Consider the following 21,771-nt stretch of genomic DNA (forward strand, 5'->3'; position numbering starts at 1 on the left):
ATAAAAAAACACACGTTTAGTGGGAAAACAACGTTGCCGACACCACTGGCTTCACATTTTAGGTTACAACTTTTAAGCATTTGGCAGAGGCTGAAAATCGGGATTATGTGTTCGATCATGTATGCATTTTTTCACTTACTGGGAATAATCTGAAAGCATTGTACATCATTTAATTGCGATTGCGAAAATGGGGTCATCCACTACATGAAGTGATAATATGATTGTTGAACTGCTGGTGTACTTATCATCATTCACACGCATAAATTCACGATTTATGATTTAATTAAAATAAACTAGCCAAAAGCCTGTCAACAGTGAAAGGCATTTCAGTGATATCGCGTACTTCCAGATATCGATTTGTTTTTTTTTTAGAAAACGTTAATTTATCTCAGATAAAACGTATCGAATTAGTACAACAAAGAGTAATTCAGTAACACTAAACTACTAAGTGAAGTGCATAGAATTCAAAATCAATGAGTATTAACAACACACGGATGAGGTGATATTGGAAATAACATATTGTGTTTTTCTCCTGATATTCGCGATTCTCTTACTTTAGGGATAGTTGCACCAACACATTTAACGGCGCGGACTGTTTTATCGATAAACTTATAGCAATGTGCTATATTTCTTCTTACTGATCCTCCAAACTCGAGTATATGCAATGTGTGATTCGAATATAAGAAATAATAAGGATTTGTACATCATGACTATTGATGTGTGTTATAACACTTTTTCCATAAGATCGAGGGTACACCTGTAAAGTTTTAATTGAGGGTACACGTGTAATGTAATTGTTCTAATTACCAAGGTAAATTTAAACGGAAAATAAACAAAGTAACTCACATAACTGTTGTTATTACGATGTATCGTAATAATAATAATCATAAACAATATATACATATGGTGACCTCAATCAGTGTGTACTATAGCGTGTAGCCGATCTTTATTATATAGTGTATATAATTGAAAATCACACTAATATGATATCCAAATATCGACTGGGAAAATATAGCAAAAACATGTTCAAGCTTATTCAGAAATTCAAGAATAGTACATTTCAAAATTTATTCAAAAAATAAATATTTGTTTCATGTGCAAATAATCACTAGGTAAGACTCTTCTCGTTGAACGTCTCCCCTTTGGTCCTAATGTACGTGCAATAAGGAGTGGCAGCCTGGCATAGGTCCAGGACTCACAATCATTAGTTTTTTTAGATCGTTATCGGATTTCGAATATTGCCGTGGAACTAAATATTCCAAGTGCTTTTTTATCTTTCTTCTTTATCGCATAGTTTTTCGATGATGATGCACTATGTTCTGTTCATTCCTGTTCTATGCTTTGTGGATGCCACTGAAGAAGAGGTCTAATTTTTTGTCTCTAAATATGCATCATCTTAACAACACATCGCTGTCACATAGTATGATATAACAAACTGGAACAGAATAAATGATTAAATTTCTCGGGGTATACCGTTATATAATATCACGATATTAGACAATTAATTAAAAGTAATTGTGCTAGGGGATATACGACATGAATGTTTTTTCTGTTTTTATTTGAAAAAGTATAAAATACCAAACATATAACGTCATTCGAAAATTACATGATGACATAAAATACAATGCTGGCTCTATTACTACCATAGAACTTGCCAGTATGGCGTCACAGCGACCTCATATAATCATATATATTCAACGACCTAATGTATATTTGAAGAGTAAAATTATATGAGCTAATACAATATTTCCTGTGACGTTTGATGTTGAAGCCAAGTGCCCGAATAAGCATTTCTTTTGGTAATTTCAACTCCGTTCAATAAATATTACTGAATTGTAAATTGACTTTGTGGCACATTTGAATGAGTTGTGAATCGTACTTGTATTCTACATGTTACTTTGGCACATACTGTAATGATTGAGTGGAAGAAGAATGATTACTTGTGGCGAAAAACCTTGGTAAATAGATGCAATTGCTTTTGTTTCGCAAGTCATAGTAAGGCGATTAGACTTACATATATTGTACATGTAAATAAGGCTAGAAGATATCGTTAACCGACTGCCGTAGTCATAGCAAAATGGGAGTTTAATGTTATATATCGACATAAATATATCATCCAATTTAACGTTCATTAAAATTGGATGTGAAACATTTATTGTCATTTAATATTTAATGCCCCCGGTTTACTTGTTGTTTCCAGAGGCATGCATCATTCGATATTACTGATACGTGCCTCTTTCTCATTTAGTTGGTGAAGCACAAACAAACTAATAATATTTCCTATTATGTTCTATTTCTTGTACTTTGGCTTTATTTGCACACGGTGTTTAACAATATTATGTTCTAATTGCATGTAACTCGTTCTTTTGTTGTATTTGTTTTTCAAATTTTAATTTGTAATATATTGACATTTTGTTTAACTTTGAAATTATTCATTCATTCATTTTTGTACAGGCAATAGACAACCTGTTGACTCTAATGAAGGAGAATAATATAACAGCTATCAAATCAGAGAGTTTCTCTGGGAATCCAAAGAATCAAATTGAAAACTTGAAGGTAGACCGTTCACTTCTACACTACCACACGATATGTACCATTTTATTCGAACAGGGTATAAATATACGCTATTGGTAATCACTGATTTAGTTGATATTATTATTTGTTTCATTTTTGCAGAAAGACGATGCCAAAATTATAGTCGGCAATATGTATGAAGACATGGCGAGACGAGTATTCTGTGAGGTGGGTCACTCTTTACTACTCAGTAGATAACTCTTTGCATTATGGTTCCCTCCATTGTATGTATTACTAATGTATGGACCATCGATAAATATAAATATAAAAATATTCTTATGGTTATGCTATGCATATATATGTATTTTACTACACCATTGTTGAACTTAGTAGTGTGTAGTGAACACTCGTCGAGGACTCGCTTTGTTGATACCGCTAACAGGTGGAGATACCAGATTCGACCCAAAGGAGTACACATTAGTTCATTAGCTGTTTTATAATAGTTGAATTGGATAAGTAGTTGTATTTAATACAAATTTAGTTATTATACGGCTTGTCCAGGCATATAAACAAGACATGACAGGGCCAGAATATGTGTGGTTTTTGATTGGCTGGTACGGTCCAAGATGGTGGGAAGTGAATGACCCGTATGTAGATTGCACACTCGAAGAACTGAAGGCCGCCGTGGAAGGATCACAGTATATAGCAACAGAGAGTTTGCAGTTAAGTACCTCCGAAGAACTGACAATAGCTGGAATCGTAAGTGATAGCTACTTTTACTTTGTCACAAAATTGCAATCTGAATCAATCTGCAAGTTAAATTCCTCGGTGGATGGATGTTATTTAAAAACTTTTAAATGTAAATGAACTTTACAGACGACATTATTTTCGAATAGAATAATGATTTTACTATTTTACTGTGAGATTGAGCTTACTCTTATATCACTAAACACTGTTACAGTAATACTAACGGTAATTTTAATAACGTTTAGAAAAAACATGTTTTGGACTTAATTTAGACTGCCGCTGAATACGAACAGGAACTGCGAGAAAGAATGGAATGGCCCGAGAATCAAAATTATGTATGGAACGGCTTAGCGCCATATGGCTATGATGCAGCATGGGCAATTGCTCTTATGTTAGACAAAGCAGCAGCTAACCTCAAAACTAAATCATTAGTTGATGGCACAATTCGACGCTTAGAAGATTTCACTTATGATGACAAAGACATGTCACAGTTGTTCTTCGACCTTCTCTCACAAACGGACTTTCGAGGTGTTTCGGTAAGATATTATCAGATGTTATTATGAGATGCTTCGGAGAGTTATTATGGGGTGTTTCGGTGAGTTATGAGAAAGTGTTTTGGTGAGTTATTGTGAGGTATTTCGGTGAGTTATTATTGAGGGTTTTGGAGAATTAAGAGATGTTTCGTAGATGAGTTATAATTATGAAATGTTTTAGTGAGTAATTAGAAGTTTTTTGGTGAGTGTGTTAAGAATTGTAACGGGCGTCTCAGTGAGATATTGTGAGATTTTCACATGAACGCTGTATACATTGTCTGAATTTCATTTACGTCTCATGTTTTATAGATCACAGAAAGATTGTCGACATTTCAAATGAAAAATGTTGTTGGTGGGAGAATCAAAATCTTTTTTGCATACTAATTAGTATGTGGTACTAGTTGTTTTAACTCGATTTTGTTTTCGGTAGGGACCTGTTAGCTTTAGAAATGGTGATCGTGTAGGTGTCACACAAATAGAACAGCTTCAAGGTACGTACATTAAATGGCATCGTAAAATGTAATAAAAGCGCACATTGAATATATTATTAAAATTTGACACATATCAAACTTTGGAATAACCATGTATGATTCCTTTCACAGCTAGTTGCAAGAACGATTATTTAAAATGGAATTTCCATTGCTATCTTCTACATACTTTCCGTATGGAATGGAGCCAGGCACGTGAATTATGTCAAAGCGATGGCGGCGATCTGATTGTTATAACATCTTCACAAGAACTTGAATTTGTTATTTCCAAACTTGGAGCCACGGAACGAAACAAACATTGGTAAATATAAATAAACCAACAAACCCAATCAAAACAAAAAACAATCGAATACGTATGCAAAATCAGTTTGATTCCAGCAATCCATTCTCTTCGTAATTCATACAAACGAGTAATATGATTCAAAATTCACAACTCGACGAATATTTTCATTACAGGTTTGTTGGTTTGACGTTTGACGGTGAAAATTATGTTTGGAACAATGGCGTATTATTAAATACGTCAATTATTAACCAATTACCAGACGTTGCTGATTCGAATCAAACATGCGTTTCAATCGACGACACAAACTCGTTACGACCTGTGAACTGTCTCCAAGAGAACAGCTTTGTATGTGAAGCAAATCAAGGTTAGTTCTAAATTTCTCAAAAGAATATGCCAGCTTTTATACAATTTGAAATTTCCATTATTTTTTTCATAAAATGTGCATAACTTGTTAAATAAAAAAAATATCTGTTCTTTATATCTATACAAGTTTTGCTACACATGGTTGAACTGCAATTTTATTTATATGCTTGTTATTTAATGTTTGTTTGGGACCTTTTTTTTGTGGCGTTTGGATTCAACTAGTCTCAACCAGTGTTGCTTATTAGTATATCTGCGATAGATTTCCATGAAGCACGACTTTCTTTTTCGTTGCAGAATATATTGAGCAACGAATCGCTCTGTACACTGAAAATGGCGATATATTGGAATACACGTCTGATTTTGATTGGCGAGGTGCGTTCAACGTTTGCATGTATTCTGGATAGTTAAGTTCACTTGTAGCAACATATCAATATGTTTACGTAAGATGAACCAGGAGGGCTACTCATAATTTCCAAGAATATTGGTATAATAGTACAGAGGTGAAACTGATCCACGAGTCAGTATCGACGATAACAATACGTTATTGTGAACCCCGCTCACGATATTGACATTTGTGTATCTGTTGTTAATTGGTAAGAGACGATGACGATCATCGAAACATTTGTTTGAGATTATGTAAATGAATGATCCATACGTATGAGTTTTTGAATAAACCTTATGAACAAATTGTAAACGTTTCTAAATATATGTAATTGGCTGGTTTACTAACCAACAATACCAAGAAATGCCAAATTTAAATGTTTGTTAGATACATGTTACGATGACTTACTTACCAAATTTTCAGGAGAAAAAATCCCCCTGGACCATACGCCACAGATTATTATAACAACAGTAGAACGTTATCTCTACATCTTACCAGAGGTATATTACGTCGTGTGTAGTTTGGCTGCTTTGGGAATCATAATGGCACTGTTCTTTTTAGGATTTAACGTGAAGTACAGAGAACAAAGGTATAATGAAAGCATCAACACTTATTCATAGTTACGTAAAACATCAGTCATACATAACCTATCTGATCGGGTTTCACAAAGTGTAACGACATTTCGATGGACTATTATTATACTGTATTGTTTTGTTTTAGATACGTCAAGATGTCTAGTCCGTATTTAAATAACATCATTTTAATGGGAAGTATTTTAGTTTACATCGCGATTTTCTCATTCGGCTTGGATAACAACTGGGTAGGCCCTGAATTCTTTCACATTCTATGCCAGGTAAGATCAGGAATTGTTTCTACATGTTCTGTTATTAGTGTTTAATAAATTGGTCATTTATATTTGGTATTGGGGGGTCAACGCAAAACATTACCTGATTTGCGTCTCCATAACACTTACATTGAGCCTGATTGATGATTCTTCCCACGAACTCAAGCGAGCTATCTCGCTGATCGGTGTTGTTCTTTATGTTTTTTCCAGGTCCGTACTTGGATTATTTCAGTCGGTTTTGTTACAGCCTACGGTGCAATGTTCAGTAAAACTTGGAGGGTTCACCGAGTGGCTGCTCTAAAGACAGTGAAACGCAGAGTGAGTAAAATTCGGAATGGCATTCGAGAATTGTGGCCTTTCAATTCAAACGTTCCGTTTCAATTTGTTTTCTTTTGCTCTTCTAGATTGTTACCGATAGACAACTATATGGCATGGTACTCGTATTGGTGATGATAGACGTGACGATATTGACTGTATGGCAAATCATGGACCCACTGTATCGTGAAACAGAGATGCTTCGTTTGGAGGTATCATGTGAATCATACTTACCCCTTTATAAACTTGATTAAACGAAAATCATTTAATTGAGAACTGTCAAATGCGTACCTTTTTTACTCTTCCTCACTACAATTTCCAATTTCTATGTGACGTATAGCACAGTCATCGTATAGCGCATGTCCACACATTTCGTGCAAATAAAATGTTAATGTTAACAATTTTTGTTACATGTTGTATACGTTCGTCGGATTGGACCCATATCCACCCGGCGCAATGCCCGTGATTCACAAAGTAGATTTTCTCTGGTTCGAACGACCCAGCCACATGTCAGGTTAGAGAATTATCTCTAGATTCAACCTTTTTGCTAACATGGTATGTATATCATATATTATTCAATGACCACAGGATGACCCAGACGTATCTAACCAACAGATACAGCCAATATTGGAATACTGTGCTTGTCAACATTTTACCTACTGGTTAGGTGCATTGTATGCATATAAAGGACTCCTACTCATATTTGGCACATTCCTGGCATGGGAAACTAGAACGGTATGAATACAGTTTTACAATCAATCAATGTATCTTGGTTTAAGGTAGCGGGACTATTATTTGCATACTTGTTTTCATCTTCTAATTGTGACTAAATGACTACAAATAGACCCGGGAAAGTATATATTTTTAGAATCGCCAGACTTCAAGCTTTTCACAAGTGTATTTTGCATGCCCGTATCTGCATTCTACGACGCGTTACTCAATCAAAGGTGAAAAATTACTTTTTCTGTAAAAAAAAAAAAATACGCATTTATGCTGGCGATAAGAAGTATTTTTTTCACTTTTCCTAGTTGTTCAATAGTCTGGTAAATTGAATGTGTCTGGTTAGTTTTATTCAAGCAACGCGTTTTAAAAAATAGTGTCCTGAATTTCAATTACTGTTTTAGTCGCATTGCCCCCAACTCAAACCACAACTCGTTGGTAAATAATCGATGAAATAGTTTGTCGGGACACATTCAAGTTCCTCTCATTGTCACCTTAAAGCTGTGAAAATTTGGTGTTAATCCGACGACAATAAGTATACGTTATTTTTTGTTAAAGACCTTGTATTTTGAAAAACATACACTCCTAGCAAACGTCTATGAAGTAACAGCAAAGATTTTCAAGCTTGTTTATCGGCACAATCAATTTGTTTTCCCATCAAGGTCTGTTTTACCATGTGTAGGGACATCCAAATGTGTAAGGCTATTGGAAACCAAAAAAATAAAGGAATGGGATAGCTATAATTGGATAAATTCGGCATATGAAAACACCAAAATCAATGATTTTTTTCAGTGGCTGCGTGACCTTGTGTCTGACACATTCATATGCAAATGACTAATCTGTGAAACAAACAGGGGCGGAGACAAACCACTCAAATGTTTGGAAACACTCATTGTGTGTCAGATAGCTACTGATAACACATCCTAACATTGCTTTGTCTTGAGTTTATCTTTGAAACTTATAGGCACACAGATTAAACCTGTGTTGTTGATTTTGGAAAACACTACTGAGGCTGCCTTGCTACCCTTCAGAAAATCTACATTTTAACCAACTTACATGACATTCTATGTTATATTGACTTTATCATATGAAAGTTTATGGTGCATTTCATCAATTAATAAATAAATTTGAAAATCGTAATTTTCAACACAAATAATAGTCTCGCTATCTTAACAGTGGGGAATTTACGCTGCAAGGATTTTAGTCGGTACATAGAGTTGTATTATGAACAAACACATATTGTAGTGATTAATACAAACACCTACCTGGCTCTGATCACTTCCATTTTAGTAATGAAGCGTAGAATTATCGAAAGCTTGCACAGTTACTGACGGGGGCAACGTACGAAAAATCAAACAATTCGAACACAACTTGTTTTAGTATTTAGTACCGTTATACATTGCACCAGAAGTGAGATTCATCGTGAGGCATTTTGGCATGAAATTATGTTTCATCGAATTAAACTTCAAGAATCAGTTGCTGTGATGTGCACTCATTTTTAAAGAAATGCATTCCGTTTTCCGGCCAACTACTTTTAGTCGTACACGATATGTGGGTTAATGTGACATACACGTATATAATTACTGATTAAATAGGTAAATGTATCACTGGGTTTTTATTTAAACAATATAGTATTGCACAGAATGGCAGAATAATTGGACTGGTGAGCGATCCCCGGATATTGTGTGGATTTATACATAACAAAACAATCATTAAGCTTACTACTCTTGTTCATGATTCATCATGATTGAAATTCTTACTTATAACATTGACGCGCTATGACAACAAAACTACATTTCTTCTCCACACAGGTATCTATTCCGGCGTTGAATGACAGCAAGTATATTGGTATGAGTGTCTACAATGTCATCATTTTATGCATCATTGGTGTATCTGTCAGTCCTATTATACACTACAACGTGAACGCGTCTTTTGCTTTCCAGTCTGCCATTGCATTGTTTTGTACTTCAATTACGCTCTTACTTGTATTTGTGCCAAAGGTAAGATTATAAACATCGTATTAAAACTCACGGTCAGCAATCAGCTGCCGCAGTATCATACATGTATTTAGCGTTTGCTCAAAAAATGGTATCAACATTTTTATAAGTTAGGGAAGCCAGAACGCAGAGAATGTAAAGCTGACGAAATGTTCATAAGAACCTCTGGTATGCCTCAAAATGTCAAAATTATTTTACAAAAAAATTCACAAATAACATATATAATCCCAGCTTGTTATACATAATGTACATTTCAACATGTTTATCAAAATGCAGCAAAGCGAATAAAGCAGCTACATATATATCGAGAAAACCAGATTTTCTTTCAGACTATTGCATTGCTACCTATATTGTCCATTGTTTGTTTAATACCATGACAATATCCCTCACGTGCAGATTAGGCTGTATATTGAAAAATGGCTTCCATGCAGGGCTTTAATTCATTATTATAATAACAGGGAAACATTTGAAAGAATACATTGGATATCTTTCGTAGAAGAATTAAACATCTGTTAAAAAGTGAAACCCCACTCTCAAAAACATATTAGAGACATTTTCCTCAGATGAGCCTAAACGTCAATTTCAACTTTATTCCACTTCCTTTAATTTGAATCCTGTTAAATGCATATCGTACACAATTACACAAAGTGTTCGTCTGACGTCACTTTCATCGTTTTTGGGTTGTTATCCTCATCACAGAGGAAATATAACCTGAGACAACTAATAAATGTATTAGTTGTCTGAGATATAACATACGTACGTTGTTTATTTTTGGATTATAAGATGTGCGCTTTCAGTGACACTACAGTATTATTGTTTCACCATGTATGTTTACTAGATTGTTTCAGTAACCAAACATCCAGAGGGAGAACCAGTGTCCACAATGAAGACCCATACACCGTCAACTCAAGACGCCACCGCCAAACATGTAGAAGAAATGGTTAAATTACAAAAGAAATTGGACGAGGTTAGACAATTCATATAACCAACTACATGTACACTTGTTTTCAATATTAAATAATATTATAGTTTTGTTTATAGAATAATTAACAGCTCATATTCAGAGTATATCACACGGTGTTCTCATATAATAACGCACATGTTAAACAAGAGTGAGTAATTTGCCAATGTTGTTGAACGCAAACACGAACGTCGGAATCAAAGACGGCATGGACAAAACTTTCTAAGAGGTGCTCGATCTCATGATATTTCGTCGAACACATTCTACATACAGTCCAATGAACAAACACAATTTGATTAATGCCACGTCGCATGAAAGCTAATAGGTCATGTCATCACGTATTGCGACCACCAGTTCATGAAAATAATATAGATGACAAAACAGCATGTGTGGCTGAAATAATAATTATCTCTTCTATTGGTAGTTAAGACAGAGTTGCGACGTCGCTCATTGGCTTTTTTTATGCATAATTGTTCATACATATTCATAAGTTGATCACGATGCAAACCTTGCATATAGTCAACCTGCCATAATTTCAGTATGCAAAAACATACATTTATCCATACAACTTGTACATAATCAATTTGATATCGTTTATACAGGTCGAAGCAAAGTTGAACAAATCACAAAGAGGTACCTCAAATAGACAACAAGCTGCAGGGGTGAACGTTGACAGTGGATGTGGGCTATGGTGCTTTGGACTGATTTGTGGTTGCTGTTCAGCAAACATCAACAAAAATAAAGATACAACAGAAGCAGACAAGCACGCCTACACTAATGATATGATGGACAGTGGTAGGGCAGATAGTATACTAGAACTTTAAATATGGAGCCTCAGATCATCTTCAAAGATTTTGACAGGATTGGCCTAACAATACAAGTACTTGGCTATTTTTACATTGCTATAATCAGTAGCAAAAGCAGCACATATTTCAAAAAAGATATTGTACATTGCACCTAGATGACCTATTCTTAGGACACGTTTATATCTTTTTATGAAAAGAAAATATTAAATACATTTGTATAAGTGATTTAATTTCTCCGTTTTTAGTCAGCATAATGCTTTGCCGTTATGCAGACATGCGAAATGGTTGTTTTCAACAAAGAGATGTACATTCATTAAAATCATGTGATCATAATTAAGCCCAGTAAGTTATTCCGTAAATGCAAGAATCGTCTTTAGTATTTTTGTCAATTTGTATGTAGCATGGCAATACCTGTTTGTATTTTGTATTATATATTCCGTGAATGTATTTGAATTTTTGCTCAGAATACCAAGCATGTACATGTATGTACGTTGTGTGATACTAATGTTACTGCTGTTGTAATTACAGCTAAACCGATCCTTACAAATTATATGCTCCTGCAATTGTTTATTTTAAAGAAATTGTTTGTATATTAATGAACAGAAAGTGTCTAAATGTGTCATGTTAGGTAGTTTATACGAGTTGGAAATTTACAGACATAAGCCAAATGTAATTTGTAATTTTGAATACTAACATTATAAATATAGTCTTAATATTCATGGGCCTGATTACAATTCGAAGAATGGTTTTGAAACATCTATAGAAAGTATTGTTTTGAGTAATATGTTTCCCACAAACAAAAACACTGTAAATTCATTATTGAAAGTCTTTTTTGAATAAAAAAAAAATAGACGTGATATTGAATTTTTATAAATGTTATGACCAATGGAGTGTGGATTGTCTGTGGATGGGATATGTTTAAAAGTTATGGGATTGAACTGGAGATCATTCCAGGTTGCAGCTATGATTGTTGTAAAGAAAAATCTGTGCTAAAACAATAAGTATTCGTGTGAAATAATTCTATATCTTACATTTATCTATATCTATTATTTATCTATACATTGTACAACCAAAAACTGGAACCTACTTTTGCTACAATGCTATACTATCTAACATACATCTGATGACGCAAGGTCATTTGGTTTTAAAACACTATATAAACATGAACATGTAAAATAACAATAGAACTCTGCCAAGTTAAAACCCAGCAAAAAGCATCAAAGTAATGAAATTAAATACCAGTGAAAATAAATGGTTTTACAGTATAGGTTGGTACAAGAAAGGCCAAAATGTCAATTGAGTTCACTAAACTACAAATCACCTGCTTAATATACATCTATCACAAGGGAACATAAAATTTCAGCTCTTTTCAAAGAATAATTATTAAAGCCCATGAAGAATCTAAGAAATTAAAGCTTAAAAGGAACATCAGTTTGCTGAAGATTATTGGGTATGAAGTATAGATCAATATTCCCCTTTTTAGCCATAACATGTCGCCCAATATAGGTCCACCTTTTGAGACGTACAAAGTAAAAATGTCATGACTCGCATTGACATTAAAAGAAATCTCTAGGAATATTAAAATAGAGGAAATCAGACTGTGGATTTTCCCAGAGCACAGATTTTAATTTAAACCTGTAAAGCAGTTATTTAGATATAAAAAAAAATGCTTAATTTAATCAAATTAAGTTATTAATATGCATGATTTCAACCCTAAACAGACCATGTCTGTCAAAAAAACCTTCAAAAGCACCCATGTAGCAAGGTTCATTGAAATGAGTGGTTCTAGAGATTATAGTGGAACAGTTAAAAATTACTGTGGACGTGTGAATGAAAGGGACCTTATTACCAACATCGCCAGCAAACTTGCTAACGAATCGCCTGTGTTGATGTCTGGAGATCGTTATCAATTTCAAACACCTCATTCTCAAAAGGAGGCAATGGTATTTACTGAGAGGGAGCACACATCTTTATGCAAAATGTTTGTATCTCTTGTTTTGTGCTATTTTAAATGTAATAAATTATAAAGTACAAAAACAACTACGATAAAAATTAAAATGGAAAATTCATATAACCGATCATGCCCCTCTCTAAAGGTATAAAGGTACCTCCTGTTGAAAATGGACTGGCGTAATCTGATAACGATCTCCAGACGCCAGTTCCAATCAGTACAGGCGATTTGTTAGCAAGTTTGCTGACGATGTTGGTAATTAGGTGTTTCTTTCATTCACGCATCCACAGTAATGTAAACTTATTTAGGCAATTATTACACTGATTTTAATGCTTGACAATCCATGTTGTGTGTATCCAGGCAAACCCATGTACCTATTTTCACTTAAATAGGTCAAGTAGTTCCTGAGATCTAATAATGAATGGCTGAGTATATGTAAATTAGGTAATGTCCAATATGCACAGACTTCCACCTTAAGCAGAGCACCTACATGTACATGCCAAGTTTCATTGAAACCCAATGAGTGAATCTTGAGATATCAATAGAACAGACACACAAACATACCAGTATAAACAGACATACAGTGTATAACTCATTGTGTGCTTCACACACAGGAGTAAACAAATCTGAACTCAGTTAACCAGTACCGATATGCTAGTTATTTATTATTCTGCAGATGTATTTACAAAACTGACATTTGCGGGTCTGGGCTAAAATGATTCTTGTATCAATCAAAATTTCATAACGATTTTCAATTTACTATTTGTAAATTTATTTAAACTTAAAAATAATCAAAATTAAAAACATAGCTTTTATGCAGTCTTCCGAATGAAATGAATGTAAACAAAGTTTGTGCATTGAACTGTTCTTTTGAAACACTATGTACCTAAATGTCTGTGTCTTTGGTGTAACGCATCAAGGTTTATCTTGTTACTGAGTTGCTTTTGACTTATTGCCTTTACCCTTTGAACTTTTATCACGTTTCTTCAAACTGTCCACATTGGCTTTTAAAACTGTTGCATAAGCCTGTAAGAAGAGATTAGACACAACTATTATAACTACCATGCCATGTGAAATGAGAAGTATGGCAGTTCACAAATTATGAAATATTGATTTTCAGGGGCAGTGTTCTCCCCAGGATCAGAGGCAAGCATGGCGGACTAATTTGCATACTAATTTGCATACTATACTAATTTGCATGAAGAGCACTACAAAACTAAATTAAAGACTGATGTACATATTCAAGATTTGTACCACTGTCTGAATTTTTTTGTTTATTATCTGTTAATTACTAGAGGACTCAATAACATTGTCATGACATCTTACAGGACTTTGTTGTAACACTTACAGCTGTCCATCAAAAACAAAGAAGGGTGTTAATAATAAATAGGAGGGCACTACCAAATGAAGATTAGAGAAGCAGAAATAAATTTTAACACAAAGTGTGCATGTACAGATCATGTACATACAAACAAACAAACATCACAGTAATTCAAACAAGAACTTACCATCTGAAATTTATTGACATCTTTTGAACTAATCTGTAAATGAAATAAAATATTAACAAATTTCTACCGTAAATCAAAATTCCCACATTATATTAGTTTGGCCAATAGTGCGCTGTTTTGAACTATGTCTGGTTTTAATGCGTGTACCACCCAGTAAATTAATGTACATGTAACATCTCGTCATCATTAATTGTTACACAATTGTAAAGCACTATGCAAGCTAATATGGTAAACCTTTTGGAATAAATGTTGCATGTATGCTCGGTCACATTAATTTTGGTTTTACATAGTACCCTGTACTATGCAAGCTCTAAACTTAACTATGTTGATGTATAGTGAGCTGTTTTGAAAAAAGATATACAAAAAAATGTACTGCCTCAATCCACACAATGAATGAATTATGTTTTGTCTTCCTATTAATTTCGACATTAATTGATAAAAAATTGTGTAGCATTATGCAAGCTATAAACAGAAACTTTTATATTTAGTGTAATTCCTTGCAAAGAAGACACTGGATATACTTACTACTGTAGTAATTTTTTTCTTTCCGTTTGTAGCTCTGACTAAACATTTATGTTCTTGGTGGTCATGTGATCCATCTGATTTACTGGCTTTAGGTTTTGGCTTCACTTGTCCATGGTCTAAATCAACATATCAATTTATTGAAACTTACAGTAAGCATGTGTTGCATAAATAATTGGTCATAATTAATTTCAAATACATTGTAGCATATAAATTACTCTGAAATACAAAAATACTGTGGAGTTGAAAGACATTCTTAGTATGCACCATGGGATGTTACAGTGTTCTCCGCATGATGCAAACAGCGCGGCGGTGGCGTAGCACTGTATTGATTGAGGTAACATGATAGTTTACGATATTCTCAACTCCAGTTTCCACTACTGCCAGGGATACTTCATACAGTACAGTTGTTATTGTTGTCAATTAACTGAGAAACCTACATTACATATTTTGCCACTGTTCAAATTTGAGAACAGTTTTGGCAGACTAGACACAAAACTTGCATGCAACTCATGGAAAATACACTGACAATACAATCACTCATTTTGTCAAAGCAAATGTTTTTGGAGCTCAGTGATGTCACATGCAAACATGCAATTATGACTTTACAACACACCAGCTGATAAAAATAACTTTTATTTATGAGCAGGAAGCCATAAAACTACCAGGTTCTAATCTATAATAACACTTCAGTTGTTAGCCTTGTGTACATTATTTAATGACAGAAATAACAGATATGTACACAGGGATACACAGTTGCGTGGTGTAGTACATGTATGCATTGAACTACAAAATGAAGTAGAATGAACTGACTTTAATCCAATTTCAGTTTTTTGTTTTGAGCTAATTATTCTTTTGTATACACTAGCCTTCTGCTGGTATTACAATTCATATTGAAATTCAAAGTTGAACTTTAGACAAAAACATGTGCTACGGACAATTATTTTCAGCTGAAATGAGAGCTTGCTTTAGAATACTCCATGTATTAGGATAAAAAATCAAACTGAAATATTATCGATAAACATGTACATGTATGTAACAATTTAAAGAGCAAGTCAGTTTAAATCATGATTGTAAACTGTGTCCACCAGTTTGACTTGTTGTTTTTGACTAGGTTGCAATGAAAGCAAAATTACTAATTTGATTATTCACAACTGGTAAACCCTTCATAAACCAGCTAAGTATTATCTTCGGGAGCAAATAGTCAGCAGAAGTCATGGAAACAATGGCATCAATGTGAGTTCACTCTCCTTTTTTTAGCTCCATGAGATACATGTATGTCAGTATAGCATGATTCTTTTTTCCCAGTAGTTGAACACGTGCATCAGTTATTGGGATCGTATTTTTTTGTAATAGTCATACGTAAGTTACTGAATTTTAGGTAAAGTTTTTAATTTTGTGGCCGCCTTGTATTTAGTCTTTGTGTTCAACCATTTTAACTCTCTCATTTAACTCTCTCATTCAATAACTTGATAACTGAAATCTCAAAAAAAATTCTATAAGTAGTAATTTAGTATTTATTATTAATTTTTTTCCGATTTGTCATGGCTACTCGTTTTATATTTTATTTAGGGGAGTATCAATGACAAATTCCCCCCCCCCCAAATAGTACAATGTACATGTCGATTTATTTAGATTGTTACGGCTCGAGTGACCGTGGGTAAATCATAGTGAATTCGACGACCAGAACCAGAAACGACACGACTGTGAGTATAATGATGCACGGTTTCTAGTAACCGTTGTGAATAGGTAAAAAATATACTATACTCACACTTTTTCATTGTTAGGTAGACAGAACCAGTCGTCCTGGACTTCTGAAACAGCTTCGTTAGCTCATTTAGAAACTGTCGCGAGAGAGGAGAACGCCTGAGCATTACTAAAAATAAAGGAACTTGCATAGCGGGAAAAAACACATCAACATTTTATATACAGTCTCACATAATTAAACAAAACTTACCGCATCATTTTCGAGTAACACCATATTGCACCAGATCTACGCTAAATCTCAGTTTACTTCCTGTATATTTACTGGGAAAGAATCACTATGAAAGGATATTCCTAATTGGACATCACTCCAAGCATTTATGATACAAGCCAATCAAATGTGCCGTTATACAATTTCCCACAATGCCATTTTTACCGGGTAGACTCACAGACAACTTCACGTGTGTTGGTTCGTAAAAAGTGTTATTGTTTACGGGTATCTGGAAGTATCTGTTTAGGGTCGAGTATAGATGCAAAATGGTTGAACGAGAAAATGACACCATAACCGAAGATGAAGCAGCTTTGTATGACAGACAGATTCGTCTTTGGGGCTTGGATGCTCAAAAAAGGTAAGAAATAAGTAACAACTTACAAGTAACTTACCTCTGGTAACAATGTTCATTATGTTGGACACAATGTTCCCTGTACCCTGCACTCACATAGCTCCAGTCAATTTCCTTATTTATTCAGTGATAATGACGAAATAAAGTATCAATGTTTTCATTCTCTGCTCGTCACTATCTGTTTATTTTCTTTATATTTTTGTGAGCTCAACGTTCGTTCTTTTTATGCAAGGACGCCCTCTATAGTTGAACATAGTTATATGTGGGAAAGCTAGTATATAATATTCATTGACATTGTAATTTTAAAGGTAGGGCACAGATCTAGAAGCAGTACCTACACACGAATTGGTGACGTCATAAAATACATGACCTTCAATCGGGGTCGTTTCCTCGGTATATACGAATTGGTATATACAAATTACAATAAAGATACTTAAGACATTACACATAAGGTAAAACAAATCACGTGACAATATAATGATAATAACGGTAATAAATCCTAGCTTAACAGTTGAAGAGAACGCTCATATAGTCAGTCGGGTGACGCCGAGGGTCACGAACTGTGTTGCAAAATGGCCGTGTGGTTGAAACTGGGTCATGGCGTGACGGGTGAGGAAGACATCATTAAACACTCAAAATCACAATAAAACGGGGAAGTGGTTGCATATTACGGCGTAGCTAACATGGGAAATAAAAAAAACGCCCAATACAAACGACATGGGTTCGAATCACACTAGATACACACTCACCAGAACCGAAGCAATCAGAAACCAGCAATTGTTTTGGCTTTTCCGTTCAACTCATCGGAACACTAGAGTAGTTAGAAAAATGAACACCACTTAACGACCAACGTCGTGGCGTGGTACACAAGCGTGCCATCAAAATAAAACAAAATTAGCTTGAAAAGAAAGTGGGTTCGAGTCCCGCTCAGAGCTACCGTAAAAACGTAAATCAAATAAACTGAAATCTCTCAAACCGTAAACAAGTAAACAAAGAACGTCGCAAAAAATAATAAACCTCACAAAACTGCACCATACAAAACTGAATGAATAAATAATAAAATAACTAACGTCTTAAACTGGACGACGCGCAATTTGTTCAACAGTTTCCAGATTGTGACAAGAGATAAACAAGACCCAAGTCAAGGTAAGTTTTGTTAAAGTGTCGATGGCGTTCCCTATATTACGAAAACAATTCAGGCAACAGACGAATATCTTCTGTGGTGTTGTTGAATTTATACCGTGTCTGCGGAATTGTTGATTGAGGGTTCGAAGCCAGCAGTTAACGTTTTGTTAGAAAGTTTCACAATTAAATCAAATATCCAATGATACCAGTATATTTATTTCATTATTTTAACAACTTGCAATGGTGGAAGTTGGTCAAACACGAGTTCTTACACCTAAATAAGTATCAAATATTTGTCGACACATTTATTCTCTCAACCTTGTAGAGGTAGAAATTAATTAAACAACAGGTATTTACTCACAAATATAATGGTCAATATTTGTCCATACATTCATTCTGTCAATTTAAGAACTTGTAATTGTTGGAATTAATCAAATGAGAGTTGTCTACACCAAAATAAGTTTCAAATACTTGTCCATACATTTATTCTCTCAATTTAACAACTTGTAATGGTGTAAAATAATTAAACGAGAGTTGTCTACACCAAAATAAGTCTAAAATATTTGTCCGCACATTTATTCTCTCAATTTAACAACTTGTAATGGTGTAAAATAATTAAACGAGAGCTGTCTACACCAAAATAAGTCTAAAATATTTGTCCGCACATTTATTCTCTCAATTTAACAACTTGTAATGGTGTAAAATAATTAAACGAGAGCTGTCTACACCAAAATAAGTCTAAAATATTTGTCCGCACATTTATTCTCTCAATTTAACAACTTGTAATTGTGGGAATTAATCAAACGAGAGCTGTCTACACCAAAATAAGTCTAAAATATTTGTCCGCACACTTATTCTCTCAATTTAACAACTTGTAATGGTGTAAAATAATTAAACGAGAGCTGTCTACACCAAAATAAGTCTAAAATATTTGTCCATACATTTATTCTCTCAATTTAACAACTTGGAATGGTGTAAAATAATTAAACGAGAGCTGTCTACACCAAAATAAGTCTAAAATATTTGTCCATACATTTATTCTCTCAATTTAACAACTTGTAATGGTGTAAAATAATTAAACGAGAGCTGTCTACACCAAAATAAGTCTAAAATATTTGTCCGCACATTTAGTCTCTCAATTTAACAACATGTAATTGTGGGAATTAATCAAACGAGAGATGTCTACACAAAAATAAGTCTAAAATATTTGTCCGCACATTTATTCTCTCAATTTAACAACTTGTAATTGTGGGAATTAATCAAACGAGAGCTGTCTACACCAAAATAAGTCTAAAATATTTGTCTGCACACTTATTCTCTCAATTTAACAACTTGTAATGGTGTAAAACAATTAAACGAGAGCTGTCTACACCAAAATAAGTCTAAAATATTTGTCCACACATTTATTCTCTCAATTTAACAACTTGTAATGGTGTAAAATAATTAAACGAGAGCTGTCTACACCAAAATAAGTCTAAAATATTTGTCCGCACATTTATTCTTTCAATTTAACAACCTGTAATTGTGGGAATTAATCAAACGTGAGTTGTTTACATCAAACTAAGTATTAAATATTTGTTGAGACATTTATTCTCTCAATTTAACAACTTGTAATGGTGTAAAATAATTAAACAAGAGTTGTCTACACCAAAATTAATCTCAAATATTTGTCCACACATTTATTGTCACAATTTAACCACTTGTTAATAGTGGAAATTACTTAAACGCGACTTGTTTAATCAGTTGACATCAATGCAACTTACCCGCAGACAGTGCACAACAGAGTATCATTGTTGAGCAATTATAAACAGGAACGTGTCTTGGCATTAGGGTAAGGGTCGGGTCAGGTATGGGCAATGGAATTATTAACAGGAACGTGTCTTGGCATTAGGGTTAGGGTCGGGTCAGGTATGGGCAACGCAAATGGCAAACACCCAATTGGCAAGATGTACACTAACGGGTTATGGCATGCATATAGTTTACACAAGTAAAAACACAAAATTGGCAATTTTTTGGACAATTGTAACTCAATAATAGAAATATGTTGTATTTCTATATATATACACACTATATAGTCTTATCAAATGCAAACACATCCAGTCAATCCATTGTGGTCTTGTGGGTCAGTTCTTTACATAGTGACCAGGAGGACCTGGGTTCAATTCCCTTGCCTGCCCATCTTTTTTTCGCAAACACCATTTGGCAATAAAGCTAAATATGACAACAAATTATTTAATTTGCATGACTACCCACATAGCTCAGTTGATTTGTACTATGTCAGCAATGTGAGCGATCGCTGGTTCGAATCCAGTATGTTTAGTTAGATTTTTGAATGCTAGTGAAGACAGTGTCCTATGAATAGGACTTAAATCCTAACTCCTGTGTGAAGACACTCGTGGTACAGTGGACAAGACAGTGCGCTGGGAACTCAAAGATCGCAAGTTCGAATCACGGATTGGACACTCCTACAAAAGACATGAAAGACGTTAAAATCATAAACAGCGGATTCAAAAACTCAAGTCAGGAAAACAGAACACAAGAATACTACCTCACATGGAAGCCAGTCGAAGTCGTCAAAGAACGAACACAGTCGAAGAACGAACACAGTTGACAGCTGTAGGTCACGTGCAACAACAGACACGAGGAGCATGGCTGCTCTCCAAATGGGTCCCTTCTTTTGTATTGACCCCCTAAGGATTGCTAATCCCCCTTTCTAACTCTTCCCCCAAAAATAATATATCGCCCCTTTTAAAATGTAATGACCCACAAATTAATGAATATTCATGAGCACAGAAACTGCTACGTCATGAATAAATTAGCATAATTTTTAAAAAAAATTTGCATAAAGTGTAGGTACTCCTTCTGGAGCTCTGCCAAAGGTAGTACCGTATGTGCTTTAATAATTTTTAGCACACAAATAATATTAAAATAATACGTAACAGGCAAGTAAGCGCACAGCTGAGCAGTTTAGTGATTTACTAAAAATATAACTGACGTAAACATAGAATGTCAAAGCGTATGAACTGCGGAAAGCGAGTTATGAGTTCACACAGGAGTTGAGCGAGATTCAAGATGGTGCCATGCAAGATTTTTGTGTTACAGCTAATCAAAATGATTCGAAAACACTATTCAAAATTAAACTACTAGTATATTCAGTCTATTGCCAGAAAACGGAAAACGACAGCTGTATTATTGAAACACAGGCTGAAGATGTTTTATCATGTATGAGCTGTTTCGCTCAAAAACAAGAAACTAACTACCAGTGCCTATTGACCGGAAGTGCACTGTTTTCAAAGTCTTAGGGGTATATAGTTTTTTTCCATATTCTTATATATATTCACATGTTATCTATAGAGCTCGCTTTGCACTGCTCTCGCTATAATAT

General features: G+C 34.3%; 3 protein-coding genes across 3 annotated transcripts in view; 2 read left to right on the top strand and 1 right to left on the bottom strand.

Moving 5' to 3' along the window:
- The window catches only part of LOC102810399 (gamma-aminobutyric acid type B receptor subunit 2-like), a 31,106-nt gene extending 20,135 nt beyond the window's left edge, over positions 1–10,971 (top strand). Inside the window, exons 4-19 of the mRNA XM_085504779.1 lie at positions 2,455–2,556; positions 2,677–2,742; positions 3,076–3,273; positions 3,534–3,797; positions 4,225–4,285; positions 4,397–4,583; positions 4,739–4,929; positions 5,223–5,300; positions 5,734–5,899; positions 6,031–6,163; positions 6,365–6,472; positions 6,559–6,681; positions 7,058–7,204; positions 9,001–9,189; positions 10,025–10,153; positions 10,750–10,971. Coding sequence (XP_085360905.1) covers positions 2,455–2,556; positions 2,677–2,742; positions 3,076–3,273; positions 3,534–3,797; positions 4,225–4,285; positions 4,397–4,583; positions 4,739–4,929; positions 5,223–5,300; positions 5,734–5,899; positions 6,031–6,163; positions 6,365–6,472; positions 6,559–6,681; positions 7,058–7,204; positions 9,001–9,189; positions 10,025–10,153; positions 10,750–10,971 — 2,364 coding nt within the window. The remainder of the gene's footprint in view (positions 1–2,454; positions 2,557–2,676; positions 2,743–3,075; positions 3,274–3,533; positions 3,798–4,224; positions 4,286–4,396; positions 4,584–4,738; positions 4,930–5,222; positions 5,301–5,733; positions 5,900–6,030; positions 6,164–6,364; positions 6,473–6,558; positions 6,682–7,057; positions 7,205–9,000; positions 9,190–10,024; positions 10,154–10,749) is intronic.
- A 2,577-nt stretch (positions 10,972–13,548) lies between these two features.
- Positions 13,549–16,980, bottom strand: LOC100374943 (signal recognition particle 14 kDa protein-like). The gene is made up of 5 exons (XM_002739175.3): positions 16,892–16,980; positions 16,706–16,778; positions 14,938–15,053; positions 14,413–14,445; positions 13,549–13,930 (listed from the first exon to the last, which is right to left on the bottom strand). Exons 1-5 carry the CDS (start codon positions 16,913–16,915, stop codon positions 13,835–13,837), a joined length of 342 nt encoding a protein of 113 aa, XP_002739221.1. The 5' UTR covers positions 16,916–16,980; the 3' UTR covers positions 13,549–13,834.
- A 101-nt stretch (positions 16,981–17,081) lies between these two features.
- LOC100375688 (SUMO-activating enzyme subunit 1-like) overlaps positions 17,082–21,771 on the top strand; it is a 32,309-nt gene continuing 27,619 nt past the window's right edge. Inside the window, exon 1 of the mRNA XM_085491596.1 lies at positions 17,082–17,267. Within this exon, the coding sequence (XP_085347722.1) occupies positions 17,176–17,267 (92 nt within the window). The 5' untranslated portion in view covers positions 17,082–17,175. The remainder of the gene's footprint in view (positions 17,268–21,771) is intronic.

This window comes from Saccoglossus kowalevskii, chromosome 2 (assembly GCF_978046115.1).
Source record: "Saccoglossus kowalevskii chromosome 2, keSacKowa6.1, whole genome shotgun sequence".
NCBI lineage: Eukaryota > Metazoa > Hemichordata > Enteropneusta > Harrimaniidae > Saccoglossus > Saccoglossus kowalevskii.